At 43.4% G+C, this 19,627-nt stretch overlaps 1 protein-coding gene across 1 annotated transcript in view; it reads left to right on the forward strand.

Annotated features, from left to right (window-relative positions):
- Positions 1-428: 428 nt before the first annotated feature.
- IL13RA1 (interleukin 13 receptor subunit alpha 1) overlaps positions 429-19,627 on the forward strand; it is a 66,343-nt gene continuing 47,144 nt past the window's right edge. The window contains exons 1-4 of the mRNA XM_061178927.1: positions 429-653; positions 6,828-6,967; positions 12,547-12,685; positions 14,530-14,650. Of these exons, the coding sequence (XP_061034910.1) occupies positions 575-653; positions 6,828-6,967; positions 12,547-12,685; positions 14,530-14,650 (479 nt within the window). The 5' untranslated portion in view covers positions 429-574. The remainder of the gene's footprint in view (positions 654-6,827; positions 6,968-12,546; positions 12,686-14,529; positions 14,651-19,627) is intronic.

The following is a 19,627-nucleotide window of genomic DNA, read 5'->3' on the forward strand; positions in this document are numbered from 1 at the left end:
TTGACAAAGCACACTCCCGCCAAGTCCCCTCCTTGGTCTTCCAAGTCCTCCCTGTGAGGTCAGGCCTGGGTTTACTAACCCCAGAGTCAGAATTTAGGAAACAAGGGCTCAGAGGCCAACGATTGGAAGCCTCGTCTCCAGACTCCCAGGCCAAGGCTCCTTCCCCGAGCCCGCCCTGCCCCGGTGCCCGGCAGGGCACAGCCCGGGGCCTGTCCGAGGCTCCGCCAGGCTGCACAGTCCGCACCGGGCCAGGCGGCGCGGGGGCCGCGCCGCAACACGGTTGGGGAAGTTCTGTCTGGCCCGCGATCGGACTCCGGGGGCGCGGTGGCGGCTCGGCTGCCGCGGGGCCAGGTGTCGCGCCGCGGAAGCCGCCGCGGGAGCCGCGGGCGCCGCGCCCCGCCCCTCTGCCCTCGCTGGCCGCCTGGGGTTACCTGCGGCCTGTGGGCTGGGCGGCCCTTCCGGTCTGCGCCGGCCCCCGGCCTCCAGGGCGGCGGAGCCGGGAAGTGGGAGAGGGGGCGAAGGAGGCGGAGACTGCCGCGGCTGCAGCCCGGCCGGGCTCCGAGCGAGGGACTGCATGGAGCGGCCGGCGCGGCTTTGCGGGCTGTGGGCGCTGCTGCTCTGCGCCGGCGGCGGCGGGGTGGCCGCGCCCGCGGGTGAGTGCGGCCCCCGGGGCCCGGGGCGGTGGGGGTCGCGGCCGAGAGGCCAGCAGGGCCGCTCCGGGGCCACCGCGGCGGGGGTGGGCGCCGGGGGCCCCCACGACGCCCCGCGCCCGCGGCCGCCGCCGCCTCCCTCGCCCGGCTAGAGGTGGGGGAACCGGAGCGGCCGGGCTTTCCCGGATCCCGGGCGGCGGGGGCGGCGGGGGCGGCGGCGGGGCCGGAGGACGACGACTTGTCGCCGCACTTCCCTCGGCCGTCGGGAAGCGCCGAGGAGCCTAGCGCCGGGGCCCAGGGCCGAAACGAGTCCGTGGCATCGGAGGGCAGCGGGGTCGGGAGCCAGAATGTCGCTGGTGCCCCCGGGAGGGGATGAGGGGCCGGGAGGCCGCGGGGACGGCGAGCGAGGTCCGGGCGAGGTGGGACGCGCCGGGGCTTCTTGCGCGGCCGGTCCAGCGAGGGGGTGGGAGTCGAAGGGAACCTCTAAAGCTCCTAGTCCCTGTAGGAAAAGGACGTGAGGGTCGCGGCCACCTCTGGCGTCCAAGAAATCCAGTGGGAATCCCGGAGCAGCATCCACGTGGATGCCTTTTTTTCCTTTTCCTTTATTAACCTTTATATTTTGGAATAATTTTCAATTGACAGAAAAGTTGCAAAGATAGTATAGAGAGTTCTCGTATACCCCTCACCCTGGTGCGGCAAGTTAAATTAATCAGCCAGAGTTACTGTGAAAAGTTGAGGGCTAATGAATTCCTCACGGCCAGCTTTTGCCATGAGTGGCCTTCTGGACATTTTTGGTGACGATAGTAGCTCCAAATTCTAGCCCCAAATTCGATAGGTTTTATTGTCACATTGACACAAACACCCACAATTTGTTTATTGCATTTTCAACCAGTGTGTTGTGCTTTGAAACCCAAGTTGAAATGTTGATTAGGAAACCTCGATGGCCTCTATTGATTCAGTCAACAAAACGTATGCACAGTCTCCTCTGTGCCAGGCAGCGTTCTAGGGGCAGAGAGTGGAGCCGTGAGCAAAACAGGTCAAGTCCCTGCCCTTTGGAGTTTATATGCTGTTGGCAGTCAGAGGAAGGGGCCGGGGGGAGTAAAATATAAGGTATGTCAGATGGCGATAAGTACTATGGAGAAAAACACAGCAGGGAAGGGGTTTGCCATTGTAAATAGGGTGGAGTAGGAAGACCTCCACTGAAAACGTGGCATTTGAGTAGAGACTTGAGGGAGGTTTGAAGTTTGACAGTCAATGATTCAAGTGCCTGCCGTGTTTAGTACTGAGCCAGGCTCTGTAGGTTGGCTTAGAACCTTAGAGTATACTACGTAATCGTTGCCCCCAGTTCACTTGGGGGGATCTGATTCCCATAATCATATGGGGCAGCTGCAGTCCAGAGAAGGGAGGGGGTCACCCATCTCATTAGTCTCCTGATTTTCACAGTGCTACTCTAACCCCCTCCCTCCTACAGACTTCCTCCCCCCACGCACCTGGAACAACAAACAGCTGGCCCTCTAGTAATACTGGCAACCCCCAACTTAATCAGTTTTGTCACAGAAGTTCATTAGTAACTTGGTTACTTAGAAATAGAAAAACTTTTTTCCCATTGGAAATATTGATAGAATTGCATGGTGAAATAAAAAAGAAGAAAAACAGTCAGGGGACTTGAGTTTTAGTGGTCTGACATTTCCCAGGTGTGGGACTTCAGGGCTTGTCATTTCCCCTCCCTTGTACAGCAGCTTTCTCATCTGTGACAGGATGTTGAACTCCATAAGTTTTAAGGGCTCTTCCAGCTCTAATCTTTTGAGTGTTTATAAAAGATTAGGTTACCAGCTTAGTTTAGTCTATTTAGATTGGTAGCCCACATTGTGGCATGTCTTAATAACAACTAGCATTTATATAGTGTTTACTCTGCCGGGCAGCGTTCTAAGTTTTCCACTTGAACTATTGCATTTAATTTTTACACAATACCCTCCTGTAGGTGCTGTTATTAGTCCTGTTTTGTATGTGAGGAAGCTGAGGCACAGCAAGGCCCAGAGCTCTCGTAGGTGATAGAGTGAAGGAGCTAAGCTTCCAACCCTGGCAGCCTGGTTCCAGAGGCCATGCCCCTAACCACTGTACTCAGTGCCTCTCTCTGCAGAAGTGAAGGGAGTCCTTGGCTGGGAGAGGAGCTGGGCCCCTCCCAGAGTAGCAGGGCAGGACTGGTGGGCACCCATGCAAGTATGTACAGGCCATTGGTATGAAGTGAATGATCATGTATTGGAGACTTGCTTTATAATTGCCAGACTGTGTAGTCCAAACAATAAGTACTGTAGGCGTTCAGAAGAGGGGAAACTGAGGGCTGGGAGTGTCGTGGAAGAGCTAAAATTTGAGCTAGACTTTTAGGGTGGGTGACATTTGAGTAGGTGGAGGAGCAGTTATTCCCAGTTGGGGGGAATAGCAGCTACAGAGGCCCAGAAGTAAGGGTGAGGGTGCCCTTTTGTGCTCAGCGAGGAGCCCAGCTTGGCAGGAGGGTGCATTGGCAAAATCAGTCCAGGCAGAAGGGCTTCATTTGCCCTTGAAGCTGAGTGGGGCGCAGCGTGAGGGAAATGACACTGGAGGAGAAGCCAGCAGGGAGACTTGACTGAGTGTGGGGAATCACTGGCATACGAAGCTACGCAGGGATCTAGGGTTGGAGGTGGCCACGAGAAAGATGTGTTGTGCACGCCTTCTGTCCAGGCCCGTGCCTTACTGCTGTATGTCTGCCTGGTTCACGGGGCCCAGCAGAGCACATTAGTGTGATTGGGATGATTAAGAGAGGTGTTGCAGGGCTTCCCTGGTGGCGCAGTGGTTAAGAATCCACCTGCCAATGCAGGGAACATGGGTTCGAGCCCTGGTCCGGAAAGATCCCACGTGCCGTGGAGCAACTAAGCCCATGCACCACAACTACTGAGCCTGCACTCTAGAGCCCACGAGCCACAGCTACTGAGCCCATGTGCCACAACTACTGAAGCCCGTGCGCCTAGAGCCTGTGCTCCGCAACAAGAGAAGCCCCCACTCGCTGCAACTAGAGAAAGCCCATGAGCAGCAATGAAGACCCAACGCAGCCAAAAATAAATAAATAAGTAAATAAATTTATTTAAAAAAAGTGTTGCAAAAAACTCTGAAAGAGGTTGATGACTGAGTAGATGTAAAGGAAGGAGATGGATGACTCATGTATAACTCTTGTGATTTCCTTGACTTTTCCCGCAATATGCATGCTTCTGCCAGCTCCTGTGATTGAACAAGAGAGAGCAAAAACTTTTAGTTAAGTAACATGCCTTATTGTTAGAAACAGCATTGATCATGTTAATTCATAATTAGAATGGGATCTTGTGCTAGATTACCACACAGACTCACTTGAGGTTTGAAGTTTAGTTGAGGGAGCTACTTGAGTCCCTCTCTCCTTCCCGCTCCCCTTTCTGGTCAGTGATCAACCCCTAAGAAATGGTTAGAACTAGATGCCTAAGGAAAGCTTATCAGGCAGAGAAGCTTGTTGTGTCTCTAAGGCCATGGACACATATCAATTCCAGAGAAAACCAAAGCAACTGTTTAGACCTATTTCGTCTCTTCAGAAAGAAAGAAAGCAGACAGCACACATTTACATAGCACTTGTTCTGTGCCAGGCATTGTTCTGAGCTTTTTTATCTGTATTAACTCATTTAATCCTCATAATAACCCTTTTTCATTAGTTTACTATTATCATCCTCATGTTATAGATGCAAACACCGATGCAGAGAGAGGTTAAGTAACGTGCCAGCTAGTATGTAGCAGAGCTGACATATGAGCTCAGGCAGTCTGGCTCCAGAGTCCGTGCTCTTAATCACTACACTACGCTGAAATGATGTGTCTTACAGATGAGGAGTTGTTACGGACTTTTACAAGAAGCACAGTCCCCACTTATTTATGCATGTGTCTGGATGTATTATACCCACATACGTACATTCAGATATATTTACACATTTGGAGATTGTATCGCAAGAGGGAGGAGGTATGGGGATATATGTATATGTATAGCTGATTCACTTTGTTATACAGCAGAAACTAACACACCACTGTAAAGCAATTCTACTCCAATAAAGATGTTAAAAAAGTAAAAATTTAAAAAAAAAGTTTCTGTGAGTGTGTGTGCTTTTTAAAGTATAGGAAGTAGAAAAATCTTAAGAGAAATGGAAGGAACCATTAGGGGGGGAAAAAAAAGGATGGCAGATAGCCACAAGTAGCCTAAAATGCAAACCTGTTAGAAGATCTGACTAAGGGATACTTCAGAACAGATGGGGGAAAATGAAATCTGTTTGAGAGATTGGAAATAGGGCCGGCTATTGTTCTATTAAAATACTGAGGTTAAAAAATAGATTTAAAAAGGTCTTAGACTACCTTGAAAATTGGGTATGATTTAAGCAAACCATAAATAGGTAATATTTTTATTGTTAGGGCTTTAATTTTTGTGTGGGAGTGGGAGGTTTGTGGGAAGGCAGAGTGTCAGGAAGTGCTAAGCCAGCTATCCTGGACTTTTGCTGCAGTGTGTTTCTGGAAACTGCACAGTAAGGGAGATAATCCTAAAGTAAATTGTAATTTTCAGTAGGAACAAAGTTTTCATTAGAGACTCTATACCTGATAAACGATTTGTCTTCAAAAATATCATTGACGTGATGTTCGAAAGGCCAAATTGGAATAGCTATACACTCCTGTAATCACTTAAAATCCTAACTTAAAATCACTGTCGCCTGAGCCATTGGTGCTCCTGGCACAGGCTGGGTTTTAATGCAATGCCATAGGAACTCCCTGCTTCCACAAGGACTTGGCCTGCTGTGGGCTGCTCCTCCCCACGGTTGGGCCTTTGGTCTACCTTTCAGAAAGGCTAATGGTAGTTGAGTTAGGAAAGGCGGAATGAATATTGAGAGTTCAGGGCCTGTGCAGGCTGCTGTGTATAAACCTGACTTAGGGGGGAATCCCAACTCTGTAGTGCCTGTGGGGTTGATGTTTTGGGACAAATGGTATTTTTTGTTCAGTTAAAGAGGAAGGTAATGGCATAAATACTGCAGATTATGTAAGAGGCCCAGAGCACTCCAAAGTGTTGGCATAGAGTATAAAATAGAACTACTGATTGATAAATTAATAAAACTGTAGTCCTTAAGTAATTAATAATGATTAAGTTTGCCACTTTAGACAATTTGGGGGGATTTTTTAAAAAATTAGTTTAATAAACTTTATTTTGGAATAAATTTCGACTTACAGAAAAGTTGCAAAGATAGGACAGAGGAGCCCTCATCCAGTTTCCGGAGGACGATTTTGGTAGTCCTGGCCTCAGGAGAAGTTCTCGGGAAAGTTTGAAATGATGTTTCCTTTCCCTCCTCTATATGTACTTCCCTGCATTTGGCAGAAGCATGAAAACTCCTATCCCCAATCCTAAGCTGGGTCCAAGATAATAGAGCCAGTAAATATTTGGTGGAGACAGTGGTGGGTTTTCTCAAAATGAAACACATTTTTTAAGACACTGGTTCACAGTTTCTCCTCTTTTCGTCCCTCTTCAGATTTGTCAAAGCTACAGTTCCAGCTGTTTAGTGTCAGACCTCAGGGGAGCAACAGGGTTGTTAGATCTCTTTCTCAGTACTTCTTTGGAAAAGTTATAAGAACAATTGCCAGGTCACGTTAGCAAGCACGATTAAAGATGAGCCGCTTAAACTCACTCGCAGAACTGCTGGGGTTGAACTGTCTGTATTGAGTGCGCCTGGGCGCGCAGTGTAGGGGACCCCAAATACCCACCGGAGGAAAACTTGGACATTTAAGAATATACTGTCCTCTGTGTTCACACTATAGCAAGTGGTTAAGAATGCGGCCTGGGAGCCACACTTTCTGGGTTTGCATCTCAGCTCTGCCATTGACTGGCCGTGGGATATGGGGCCAGTGACTCAATGTCCCTGTGCCTCAGTCGCCTCATCTTTGCATGAGGCTGAGGGTCCCTGTCTCATAAGGTTGTGAGGATTGAGATTAACATGTGGAGAGTACTTAGAATGCTGCCTGGCTCAATAAATGTGAGCTCTTGATAACTCAGTTTTATGATTCTTGGTCTCTAGGACTTGGAGGAATGGATTAAATTAACCACTGAAAACACTGGCTGCTGTGGATAAATGTATTTCTTGTGCTTGATTTGAACAGAAACTCAGCCACCTGTGACGAATTTGAGCGTGTCTGTTGAAAACCTCTGCACAGTCACATGGACATGGAATCCTCCTGAGGGAGCCAACCCGAATTGTAGTCTAAAGTATTTCAGTCATTTTGGCAACAAACAGGATAAGGTAAGTTTTCTGGAACATATTGCATTGATAAGGTAAAGTGAACACTGTGAGTTGGAGCTAAGAATAAGCCAAATTCTAATCTTACTTCAAAGTGGGATTTTTATTTTTGAGTTGTGTCCAAATTTTTTAACTGGGAAAATTATGGAAACAACTGTTGACAAAATTGAACATTAGAAAATATTTGCCAATCAAATACAATTGAGATTATTACTCTTTTAGGAAATACTAGGCACTCAATAAATAATTAATTATGTTAAAGTTGGTTCCTGTAGGCACCCAGTGAATAATTAATTATGTTAACATTGGTTTCTGTGTTGCTGCCTGAAGCCTTGTATTTATATAACACTTTCCATTTCTCAGGGAATTTTCACATTTACCATCTCACTAATCACATGCACAGACAGATATGCAAGAACTATGTGATGCAAAAGTAAATGGCCATATGGAAAATGAAAAAATAAGATGTCAGTGGCAGGTGGGGTTGACCAGACAGTTCCCTGATGCTTGAGAAAAAATGAGAGAAACTTTCAGCCTTTCCAGTCGGATGTGCGACCAATTTAAGTGAATTTTTGTTAACAAGTTTGGATAATTTCGGATTCTTTATGATAGTCTTATTCAATGGAAGTTCCTTTTGAGCCTTATTGGTTTGTAGCCCTTACTAATTGACAGGTTCCTCAAAGCATCATATCGTCTGTTCAGAACTGTTTTATATCTTTATACAGTCCTTGGGTTCCGCATCTGTGGATTCAGCCAACTGCAGATGGAAAATATTAGGGGAAAAAAATTCCAGAAAATTCCAAAAAGCAAAACTTGAATGCCTCATACTGGCAACTATTTACATATCATTTACGTTGCACTAGGTATTATAAGTAATTTAGAGATGATGTAAAGTATAGGAGAGGATGTGCCTAGGTCATATGCAGACACTACACCATTTTAAATAAAGACTTGAGCATCCATGCATTTTGGTGTCCGTGGTGGGTCCTGGAACCAATGCCCCTCGGGTGTAAGAGGGATGACTGTATCTTCTTTCAGTGTGTGGGTGGGGGAGGTGGAGGATGTTTGGGGTTGAATTTGTCCCGGATTTTGAGAAGGCCAATGAGAAGTTGTTATTAATGACAGTACTTTGGCTCAGTGAACTGTGGAATCACCATGTTCAAGCAGTTTGGTGGCAGGAAGAGTCTGGAGAACTAGTTAGTGCACCATTCAGCTAGCTCAGTGGCCTGGGGTAAATTCCTTAACCTCTCTGAGCCTTCATTTCCTCGTGTGTAAAGTGTGGCTCTACTCACGTCTCTGGCTTGCTGGTCCACCAAAAATAATGTATGGGAAACTTAATGAAGTGAGGATGGAATGGGCTCTTCCTCTAGAGGGAAACTTGCTAATCTGCCTTCCTGCTTTCCTGCAGAGGTGTTAATTATAGTTTAGGTGTTGATTGATAAGGAATTGAGGCTGGTCAGAAATATTTGTGTTTTAAAAGAGGTCCTCCAAATGCAGAAGCCTGTGAAACTCTGGTAGGCCAGTTTCCCTTTTCACACTGTTGGCTTCCTCTTGTTCCTAAGGAGGGGCCTTAGATAGTTGGAGTCTTAGTGGCAACTTTTGGTAGTTCAGCCTTGAGAAATTCCAGGAAAGACCCTTTAGTGCGTCACCTAAGTATCTAACTGAAACCCCCAGGAGAGGTCACCATCTTTCTAACATGTCCTTATTCATTAGCCCGTCAACCACGCTCAAGGATCAGTCAGGTAGACATGCTGATATGCTAGTCTAGAAATGGGGCTAATTCCTCAGTATAGTTACAGAAATTTAGACTTGAAAGTAACTTTAGGAGGCAGTGGAATCAGATTGAATTGGGTTTGAAATTTTGTCTCTTTCCCTTTCAAGTTTTGTGGCCTTAGGCAAGTCATTTAACCTATCTGAGCCTGAGCCTCCATTTCCTTTTTTGTAGAATGCTGGGGGGAAAGGCTAGTAAAAGTACCTACTTCATATGAATGGTGTGTGTTTGTTAAAGGAGATAATGTTTGTGATACAACAAACACCTGGCACAGAGTTAGTGTTCAGTAATTGTTAGCTTTTATTATTAGCTTTATTATTAGCTTTTATTGTTAGCTTTTATTATTATTACTGTTGTTAGATTCAACCATATGAAATTGTTGCCTTTATAGGTCATATTATATGGTTCAACCTAATATTATCGTTTAATCTTGGTCCCTCCGTTTTGCCCCTGAAGAGACCAGATGGAGACCATAAAGGGTGGCCTCTGCCTAAGGCCTGCTCATTTATTCCAGACATTTGACAGCTTTGAAGGCTGCCAATGCAGCAGTTGTGATAAACACAGATTATTCTTTCCAGTCAGTGATGGGGGATTTCCTGTCTGGACCTTTTTGAAGTTTACAATCCTGAGACTGAGAATCAATGGGAGGAGTGGTTTTCCTTCCCTCTTTCTGTCCTTTGGACACAGCATTAATGTCATCAGACCACACCGGGGTGTATATATGCTTTGAAGCATGTTGAAGCAGTGGCATTATGATAGTTTGTACGTGTTACAGGGCTTTTATGACCGTCTAACGGTCCCAAATTGCTAAATGAGGTAAATCCTTGAGGTCATTTTCAATCTTCAGATTGGAGGACCATTAAGATGAGAGATATGGAATCATAGATGATTTTTTTAAAAAAAATATTCAATACAAGACTAGCTTAAGTGGCTGCCCTTCACCATTGTTTTAGCAATGTCTAATCTGGCAATTAGAAGAAGGATCTGGCATCAGATTTTAGATCTCTTTCATCACCAAGAGATAGGCAAGTCTTACTAGGTGAATAAATTAAAAGGATGTTCTGTCTAGGCATCCAAAGAGACTGAAGCTGAAGCTGACTCCCCTTTCCTTCTGAGAAAGGATTAGCAATTGGGAAAGCTGCAATCTAGCCAAATGAACTTTGGACTTGAGGGGGAGGGATCGGTTCAGGACTCTGGCCTTGATTTTTGATAAATTTTCAAAGGAGCCCAGATTCTCTGACAGGTGGAGCATAATGTCATAACAGCAGCTACCAGTGGAATGAGTCACCACAGCCGAAAGTCACGTGGGAGCTATCACATATACTTCATCAAGATCTTCTGGGAGGGATTTAGTTCCTTGTCTGTTACAGAGAGGTGCACTTGACTTGGCGATCATTGACAGTTGGGGTTCCTACTTTATTCATGCCAATTTAATATTATTTGCCTTGAGCTTTGAAAGAGATTTTTTAAAAGTATTTTATCTTTCCCCCTACCATGTCTTTTCTAAGTTATTTTTTTATTCATATGCCCAAAACAAAAGGTTCAGGTTTAGGGCTTCCCTGATGGCACAGTGGTTAAGAGTCCGCCTGCCAGTGCAGGGGCCACGGGTTCAAGCCCTGATCCAGGAAGATCCTACATGCCGCGGAGCAACTAAGCCCCGTGAGCCACAACTACTGAGCCTGCATGCCACAACTACTGAAGCTCGCGTGCCTAGAGCCTGTGCTCCGCAACAAGAGAAGCCACCACAATGAGAAGCCCATGCACCGCAACGAAGACTAGCCCCCGTTTGCCGCAACTAGAGAAAGCCCGCGTGCAGCAATGAAGACCCAACGCAGCCAAAAATAAATAAATTAATAAAGGGTCTGAATCAATAACTGATTAACTTTGAAAATGAAGTTTTTTTTTTTAAAAAAGGTTCAGATTTAGGTGCTAAAGTATGTTTTTACTTTAAGAAATTCCATTTATTAAAAATACTTGTGTAATAAAACTCCTCAGCCCTCTCACTGGAACAATATCTAATATAATAAGAGAACTGGAATTTTTCCATAATGATTCTAATTTATGGCATTTGACCGTACATTTTCCCCCGGGTGTCCTCAGAGGGCAAACGCAGCTTCCACACAAGAATTATCAAGGATTCTTGGGTCAGGGTGGCTCCTTCAGGGGTATATGGGACTTTTGCTTAGTAAAATTGTGTGGTTGGTGAAATTTGCATTCGGAGCTTTCCTGCCACCATTACCAACAATCCTTGTTTCCTCAGCACACATTCATCAATTAAGGGCCAGTTTCCTTACTTCGCCATGAGAGCTATAATGGTGAAACATTCTCGAGAGCCTTCTCTTGGCACAATTGGTATGTTCCATTTCTGTAGGCAGCAACTATATGGAAAGCCAAATGACAAGTAGGTTTCTTGGCAAGGAATCAGGAATTTGTTGTGAAAATGTACTTGACTCAGAATAGCTGGAGGCCCCACTGAGCATAGGCAGGGCTTTGCTGCTGGGACAAAAATAATCAACGTCCATGGAGCTGAATCACCCTCTCTTTTCTCCCTGTCAGAATTTTGTTTGCAGACATTTCTTTTTCTCTTCTTCCAGGGCTGACCAGCTAACTCCTTTTTTAGAGTGCTGTCTTGCCTGGGCCTAAGAGCTGTTCGGTCTGTACAAAGTGTTGTTTTCTTCCCCGTGTCTTTGCTATGGTTCGTTAATTGATGATTTGCTGGCTACCTCGCAGAGGACATCCTTGTGTCCTGGTTTTGAGAGTCTCTCACAGTTGCCCTCATGCTCAGTTGGCAGCAGGCATGTGAAATGGCAGAGTACCCCTTAGGGTGGTAGATAGAGGTAACTCTGACAAAATTTCCCTTCATGGCTATCAGCACGTATATAAAAGGAAATGCTGTCTCCACCTTGATTGAGAAACTATTGCAAAACAGGAAGCTCCTTGGAGCTCTGATTAAAAGCAGCTCCGTTCTTAATTATCCCAACTCTGTCACCTTGGAAAATGTTAATTTCCTCAAGAGCCTTTAATCTCATTATTCTAAATCATAGTAACCAGGCTTGTGATTATTATCCGTAAGCTGTGTATAAGTTGGCTTTCTGTGGTTCCACAAAGCTTATCTACCTTTCAGAATAAGAGCGTGCTATACTCAGTGCATATAATATCAACCCTTATAATTCATATGTGTATGTGAGATAGTCAAAATTGTCAAACAGTGCAGAAAGGTGTTTCCTGAAAAGTCTCTCCTCAGCCCTCAGGCTCCCCTTCTTTACTTCCTCTCCTCAGAGGTGACCAGGATTGCCAGATTCTTAAAGCAGTCCTTTTTACCTTGATCTTGATGTTATACTGCATCTACTTGGAATTGAATTTTGATAAGCTTATTGTGTTTCCTTTGAAATTGCTCTTAGACAGGTGTGTTAGCATGGTAGGCTTGTAGTAAATGTCATGATGTTTATACATTGAAAATGCGGGAAACTCTTTTATCTATACCACGGTTCCTCAATGGTGGCACTACGGACATTTGATGCGGGATAATTTTTTGTTGTTGTGGGAGGGAAGGCTGTCTTGTGCATTATAGGATGTTTGGCAGCATCCTTGGCCTCTACCCAGTATATGCCAGTAGCAGCCCCCTCCCGAGTTATGACAACTAAAAATGTTCTTAGACATTAACAAATGTCCCCCAGGGATGGGAAAACAGAATCACCCGAAGCTGAGAATCACTGAACTGTATACCATTTGATAACTTTCCATTTTCTTTACACAAATGTATTTCTGTGTGTTTGCTACTGCAATGCCTTTTTAAATTTCCTTGTCCTAGAAAATTGCTCCAGAAACTTATCGTTCAAAAGAAGTGCCCCTGAATGAGAGGATTTGTCTGCAAGTGGGGTCCCAGTGTAGCACCAACGAAAGTGAGAAGCCTAGCATTTTGGTGGAAAAGTGCATCTCGCCCCCTGAAGGTAACAGCTAAAAGCATTGTCTCTTGGCATTTAGGGAATAAATCCAAATTATCCATATGCTTATGTTCAGTGTTCATTAATTCATTTAATTTTCAAACATTTGTTGAGTCTAATAAGTGTCAGGCACTGGTACTAGATGCTGACAACACACCAATAACTGTCAGGATATCTCTGCCTTCGAGGTGCTCACAGACAACTTGAATAACAATGCCTGATAGTTATAGAGCACTTAATAATTTGGAAAGTGACACACACACACACACACACACACACACACACACACACACACACGCACACACATACGCCTCTCCCCTAAATTGAGCTTCTCAAGCTTATTCGGTGAAATGAGCAAGGCGTGTATTATTACCCTGATCTATTTTGTGAGGAAGAAGGGAACTGAGTGAGTTGCTGTAGATCTTCAGGTCCCAGGCCAGTGCCTTAAACAAATGAAAATATTGATAGTGTCTTACTCATTATATATAGAGATTAGATTGATATACAGGATATATTTGGGGAAAGATGTTAACAGAGGAAAGTGGGCATGCTGGCCCAGCTCTGACTCAAGACTAGCCCTAGAAAAAGCTGTCAAGTAGTCAGGTTGATCATTCTCCCCCAGCTCCCTTCCCACCCATCACCCAGTGTCCTTCTGGCTCTTATGTTACATGCAGGGAGAAGCATATACGCAGGAAGGGCAGGGCTACCAGAGCCCAGATGTCCAAGTTTAAATCTCAGCTCTGCCAGCTTCTAGTTGTGTGACCTTAGGCAGATCACTTAGCCCCTTCTCTCTTCAGTTTCCTCACCTGTAAAAAGGGATGATGATAGTACCTACCTCCCAGGGATGTTGAAAGGACTACATCAATCAGTACATATGAGGTGCTGAGAATAGTGCCTGGCAGACAGTAAATGCTAGATACATATTATCTATTCATACCATGTTGCCCTTTGGTTGGGCAAGGTCCCATCTCCTACCTCCAAACCTTAGCACTACATGACTTGTTTTCTAGACCATTCTCTCTACCTGTATGCACGGATCAAAAGTATATGAAGTAATATTTGTAAAGTTATAAAATTTAGTACTGCTAGGAGGCTGGGAGCATGGTTTACAGCAAGTTACCTCCCCTATACTCATTTCTTGAGGAGTTTAATAATCTGAAAGAAACTAAATTGTATTATGACGAAAAGGTGGGTGGTGATGGCTCAGCACAGTACGCCTTTAAGGAGCACGAGGGATAACAGGTTTGAATTTTAAACATAGGCATTTAACTTAGAGACGTGATGTCTTAACTTAAAAGGCTTTATCAAGGTAGAGATTTCAGATCATCAAGATTTTAGGGCTCCTAAGGCCATAATCCCCAATAGACAACTACTAAGAGTTACGTTTTACTTACCTTTCCCCAAATTGCCTCAGGAGGAAGGTTTGTTTAATTTTTAAAACAAGGTGTGTCAGTATTGCTCAAAAGACAAGGTAAATTATAACTCAGAACACTTGTTTTTTTTAAAAAGACAGGTAGATATAATGGTTGTTTATGTTTTCACATTCATTTGGGAAATTCCATAGTCATTTCCTATGACTGAAATATTATTTGACCTTCAGACTCTCTCTCCAGTTAGGAATACAGGAGTTAGGGTCTCTCAGTGATAGTAAAGAGAGAAAGTTGTGAACAAATTAGATTTGGGTTTTCTTCCACCTGGGTGCCTTCTGGGTCAAATGGGGTGAGAGGTTAGGGATTAGCTTTCCGGAGAAGCAGCCGGAAGCACGCTTGCCATCCCCCAGCCCCTAGAGTGACTGGCCAGCTCGCAGGGCAAGGAGACAAGGGTCCTAAACTCTTGGCTGCATATTCCAGGCGATCCTGAGTCCGCTGTTACTGAGCTACAATGCATTTGGTATAACCTGAGCTACATGAAGTGCGCTTGGCTCCCTGGAAGGAATACAAATCCTGACACTAACTATACTCTCTACTATTGGTGAGTATGCACAGGAGACTTACTGGAGAGGGACTGACTGTGATTGCGTTGGGAGCCTTTGCACCTAACCTAGTTAAAACAAACCCAAAAACGGAACAGCCTATTCTTTTCTACACATTGCTTCATTGGAAAATGCCATCTGCTTTTGGTGTCTCATTTAAAAAAAAAACAAACTCTTAAAAAATAATTATAGATTCCATATATATATGTGTCAGCATACGGTATTTGTTTTTCTCTTTCTGACTTACTTCACTCTGTATGACAGACTCTAGGTCCATCCACCTCACTACAAATAGCTCAGTTTCGTTTCTTTTTATGGCTCAGTAATATTCCATTGTATGCTAACACATATATATGGAATCTAAAAAAAAAATGGTCATGAAGAACCTAGGGGCAAGACGGGAATAAAGACGCAGACCTACTAGAGAATGGACTTGAGGACACGGGGAGGGGGAGGGGTAAGCTGGGACAAAGTGAGAGAGTGGTAGTGTGTATATGGACATATATACACTACCAGATGTAAAATAGCTAGCTAGTGGGAAGCAGTCGCATAGCACAGGGAGATCAGCTCGGTGCTTTGTGACCACCTAGAGGGGTGGAATAAGGAGGGTGGGAGGGAGATGCAAGAGGGAGGGGATATGGGGATATATGTATACATATAGCTGATTCACTTTGTTGTAAAGCAGAAACTAACCCACCATTGTAAAGCAATTATACTCCAACAAAAATGTTAAAAAAAATTATAGATCCGCAAAATTAGATTGCAAAAATATATACAAAGAGATCTCATCTACCCTTCACCCAGTTTCTTCCAATGGTAACATCTCGTATAACCAGAGTGCAATATCAAAACCAGAAAATTGACATTGGTACAGTCCACTGACCTTATTCAAATTTCACCGGTGTTCTGTCCAGTTATTTGGGGGTGTGTGTGTGTCTGTGTGTGTAGGTCTATGCAGTTTTATCATATGCGTAGATACAGAATAGCTCCATTACCACAAGGATCCCTTGAGTTGCCCTTTTATAGCTACACCCACCTCCCTCCTGCACACCCTCTCCCCACACTCCTCTCCCCCAAGTCTCTAACCTCTGTCATTTCAAGAATGTAACTGGAGGGCTTCCCTGGTGGCGCAGTGGTTGAGAATCTGCCTGCTAATGCAGGGGACACGGGTTCGAGCCCTGGTCTGGGAAGATCCCACACGCCGCGGAGCAGCTAGGCCCGTGAGCCACAACTGCTGAGCCTGCGCGTCTGGAGCCTGTGCTCCGCAACAAGAGAGGCCGCGATAGTGAGAGGCCCGCGCACCGTGATGAAGAGTGGCCCCCGCTTGCTGCAACTAGAGAAAGCCCTCGCACAGAAACGAAGACCCAACACAGCCAAAAATAAGTTAAAAAAAAAAAAAAGAATGTAACTGGAATGTAATCATACAGCATATAACTGTCTGAGGCTGACTTTATCTTTTTTAGCCTCTGCATAATACCCTGGAGATCCATCCAAGCTGTTGTGTGTATCAGTAGTTCATTCCCTTTTCTTGCTGAGTAGTGTTCCATGATATGGATGTATTGGTTTGTTTAACCTTTTATTCATTGAAGGATATCTCGAGTGTTTCCATTTTTTTGCAAGTTTGAATAAAACTACTATAAATATTCATATTCAGGTTTTTATGTGAACATCACTTTTCAGTTCCCTGGAATAAATGCCTTAGAGTGTAATTGCTGGATCATATGGTAATTGCATATCTAGTTTTATAAAAAAAACCTGCCAAACTATTTTCTAGAGTGGCTGTACCGTTTTACATTCCCATCAAAAATGTCTGAGTGATTGGTATCTACCTCTCAAAAGGAAACTTAAATCATTCCCAGGGTTCGAAAGTAGTTTAGTTCCCCACAAAATAACTTACATTTCATGTTTGTGACTATATCTACAAAATTTGTTAAAATTTTCTTTCTTTTCTAAATTAATCTTTCATCATTTCCTTTCTTTAGAGCCTAGAATTATTTTTTTTTAATTTTTGAATTTTATTTTGTTTTTTTAAACAGCAAGTTCTTATTAGTCATCGATTTTATACATATTAGTGTATACATGTCAATCCCAATTGCCCAATTCATCACACCACCACTCCCCACCCCCCGCCGCTTTCCCCCCTTGGTGTCCATACGTTTGCTCCCTACATCTGTGTCTCTATTTCTGCCCTGCAAACCGGTTCATCTGTACCATTTTTCTAGGTTCCACATGTATGCATTAATATACGATATTTGTTTTTCTTTTTCTGGCTTACTTCACTCTGTATGACAGTCTCTAGATCCATCCACGTCTCAACAAATGACCCAATTTCATTCCTTTTTAGGGCTGAGTAATATTCCGTTGTATATATGTACCACATCTTCTTTATCCATTCGTCTGTCGATGGGCATTTAGGTTGCTTCCATGACCTGGCTATTGTAAATAGTGCTGCAATGAACATTGGGGTGAATGTGTATTTTTGAATTATGGTTTTCTCAGGGTATATGCCCAGGAGTGGGATTGCTAGGTCGTATGGTAGTTCGATTTTTAGTTTTTTGAGGAACCTCCATACTATTCTCCATAGTGGCTGTATCAATTTACATTCCCACCAACAGTGCAAGAGGGTTCCCTTTTCTCCACACCCTCTCCAGCATTTGTTGTTTGTAGATTTTCTGATGATGCCCATTCTAATTGGTGTGAGGTGATACCTCATTGTAGTTTTGATTTGCATTTCTCTAATAATTAGTGATGTTGAGCATCTTTTCATGTGCTTCTTGGCCGTCTGTATGTCTTCTTTGGAGAAATGTCTATTTAGGTCTTCTGCCCATTTTTGGATTGGGGTGTTTGTTTCTTTAATATTGAGTTGAATGAGCTGTTTATATATTTTGGAGATTAATCCTTTGTCCGTTGATTCGTTTGCAAATATTTTCTCCCATTCTGAGGGTTGTCTTTTTGTCATGTTTATGGTTTCCTTTGCTGTGCAAAAGCTTTGAAGTTTCATTAGGTCCCATTTGTTTATTTTTGTTTTTATTTCCATTACTCTAGGAGGTGGATCAAAAAAGATCTTGCTGTGATTTATGTCAAAGAGTGTTCTTCCTATGTTTTCCTCTAAGAGTTTTATAGTGTCCAGTCTTACATTTAGGTCTGTAATCCATTTGGAGTTTATTTTTGTGTATGGTGTTAGGGAGTATTCTAATTTCATTCTTTTACATGTAGCTGTCCAGTTTTCCCAGCACCACTTATTGAAGAGACTGTCTTTTCTCCATTGTATATCCTTGCCTCCTTTGTCATAGATTAGTTGACCATAGGTGCATGGGTTTATCTCTGAGCTTTCTATCCTGTTCCATTGATCTATGTTTCTGTTTTTGTGCCAGTACCATATTGTCTTGATTACTGTAGCTTTATAGTATAGTCTGAAGTCAGGGAGTCTGATTGCTCCAGCTCCGTTCTTTTCCCTCAAGACTGCTTTGGCTATTCGGGGTCTTTTGTGTCTCCATACAAATTTTAAGATTTTTTTGTTCTAGTTCCGTAAAAAATGCCATTGGTAATTTGATAGGGATTGCATTGAATCTGTAGATTGCTTTGGGTAGTAGAGTCATTTTCACAATATTGATTCTTCCAATCCAAGAACATGGTATATCTCTCCATCTGTTGGTATCATCTTTAATTTCTTTCATCAGCGTCTTATAGTTTTCTGCATACAGGTCTTTTGTCTCCCTAGGTAGGTTTATTCCTAGATATTTTATTCTTTTTGTTGCAGTGGTAAATGGGAGTGTTTCCTTAATTTCTCTTTCAGATGTTTCATCATTAGTGTATAGGAATGCAAGAGATTTCTGTGCATTAATTTTGTATCCTGCAACTTTACCAAATTCATTGATTAGCTCTAGTAGTTTTCTGGTGGCATTTTTAGGATTCTCTATGTATAGTATCATGTCATCTGCAAACAGTGACAGTTTTACTTCTTCTTTTCCAATTTGTATTCCTTTTATTTCTTTTTCTTCTCTGATTGCCGTGCCTAGGACTTCCAAAACTATGTTGAATAATAGTGGCGAGAGTGGACAACCTTGTCTTGTTCCTGATCTTAGAGGAAATGCTTTCAGTTTTTCACCATTGAGAATTATGTTTGCTGTGGGTTTGTCGTATATGGCCTTTATTATGTTGAGGTAGGTTCCCTCTATGCCCACTTTCTGGAGAGTTTTTATCATAAATGGGTGTTGAATTTTGTCAAAAGCTTTTTCTGTATCTATTGAGATGATCATATGGATTTTATTCCTCAATTTGTTAATATGGTGTATCACATTGATTGATTTGCGTATATTTAAGAATCCTTGCATCCCTGGGATAAATCCCACTTGATCATGGTGTATGATCCTTTTAATGTGTTGTTGGATTCTGCTTGCTAGTATTTTGTTGAGGATTTTTGCGTCTATATTCATCAGTGATATTGGTCTGTAATTTTCTTTTTCTGTAGTATCTTTGTCTGGTTATGGTATCAGGGTGATGGTGGCCTCGTAGAATGAGTTTGGGAGTGTTCCTTCCTCTGCAATTGTTTGGAAGAGTTTGACAAGGATGGGTGTTAGCTCTTCTCTAAATGTTTGATAGAATTCACCTGTGAAGCCATCTGGTCCTGGACTTTTGTTTGTTGGAAGATTTTTAATCACAGTTTCAATTTCATTACTTGTGATTGGTCTGTTCATATTTTCTATTTCTTCCTGGTTCAGTCTTGGAAGGTTATACCTTCCAAGAATTTGTCCATTTCTAAGAATTTGTCCATTTCTTCCAGGTTGTCCATTTTACTGGCATAGAGTTGCTTGTAGTAGTCTCTTAGGATGCTTTGTATTTCTGCGGTGTCTGTTGTAACTTCTCCTTTTTCATTTCCAATTTTATTGATTTGAGTCCTCTCCCTCTTTTTCTTGATGAGTCTTGCTAATGGTTTATCAATTTTGTTTATCCTCTCAAAGCACCAGCTTTTAGTT

Source organism: Eubalaena glacialis, chromosome X (assembly GCF_028564815.1).
Source record: "Eubalaena glacialis isolate mEubGla1 chromosome X, mEubGla1.1.hap2.+ XY, whole genome shotgun sequence".
Lineage (NCBI taxonomy): Eukaryota > Metazoa > Chordata > Mammalia > Artiodactyla > Balaenidae > Eubalaena > Eubalaena glacialis.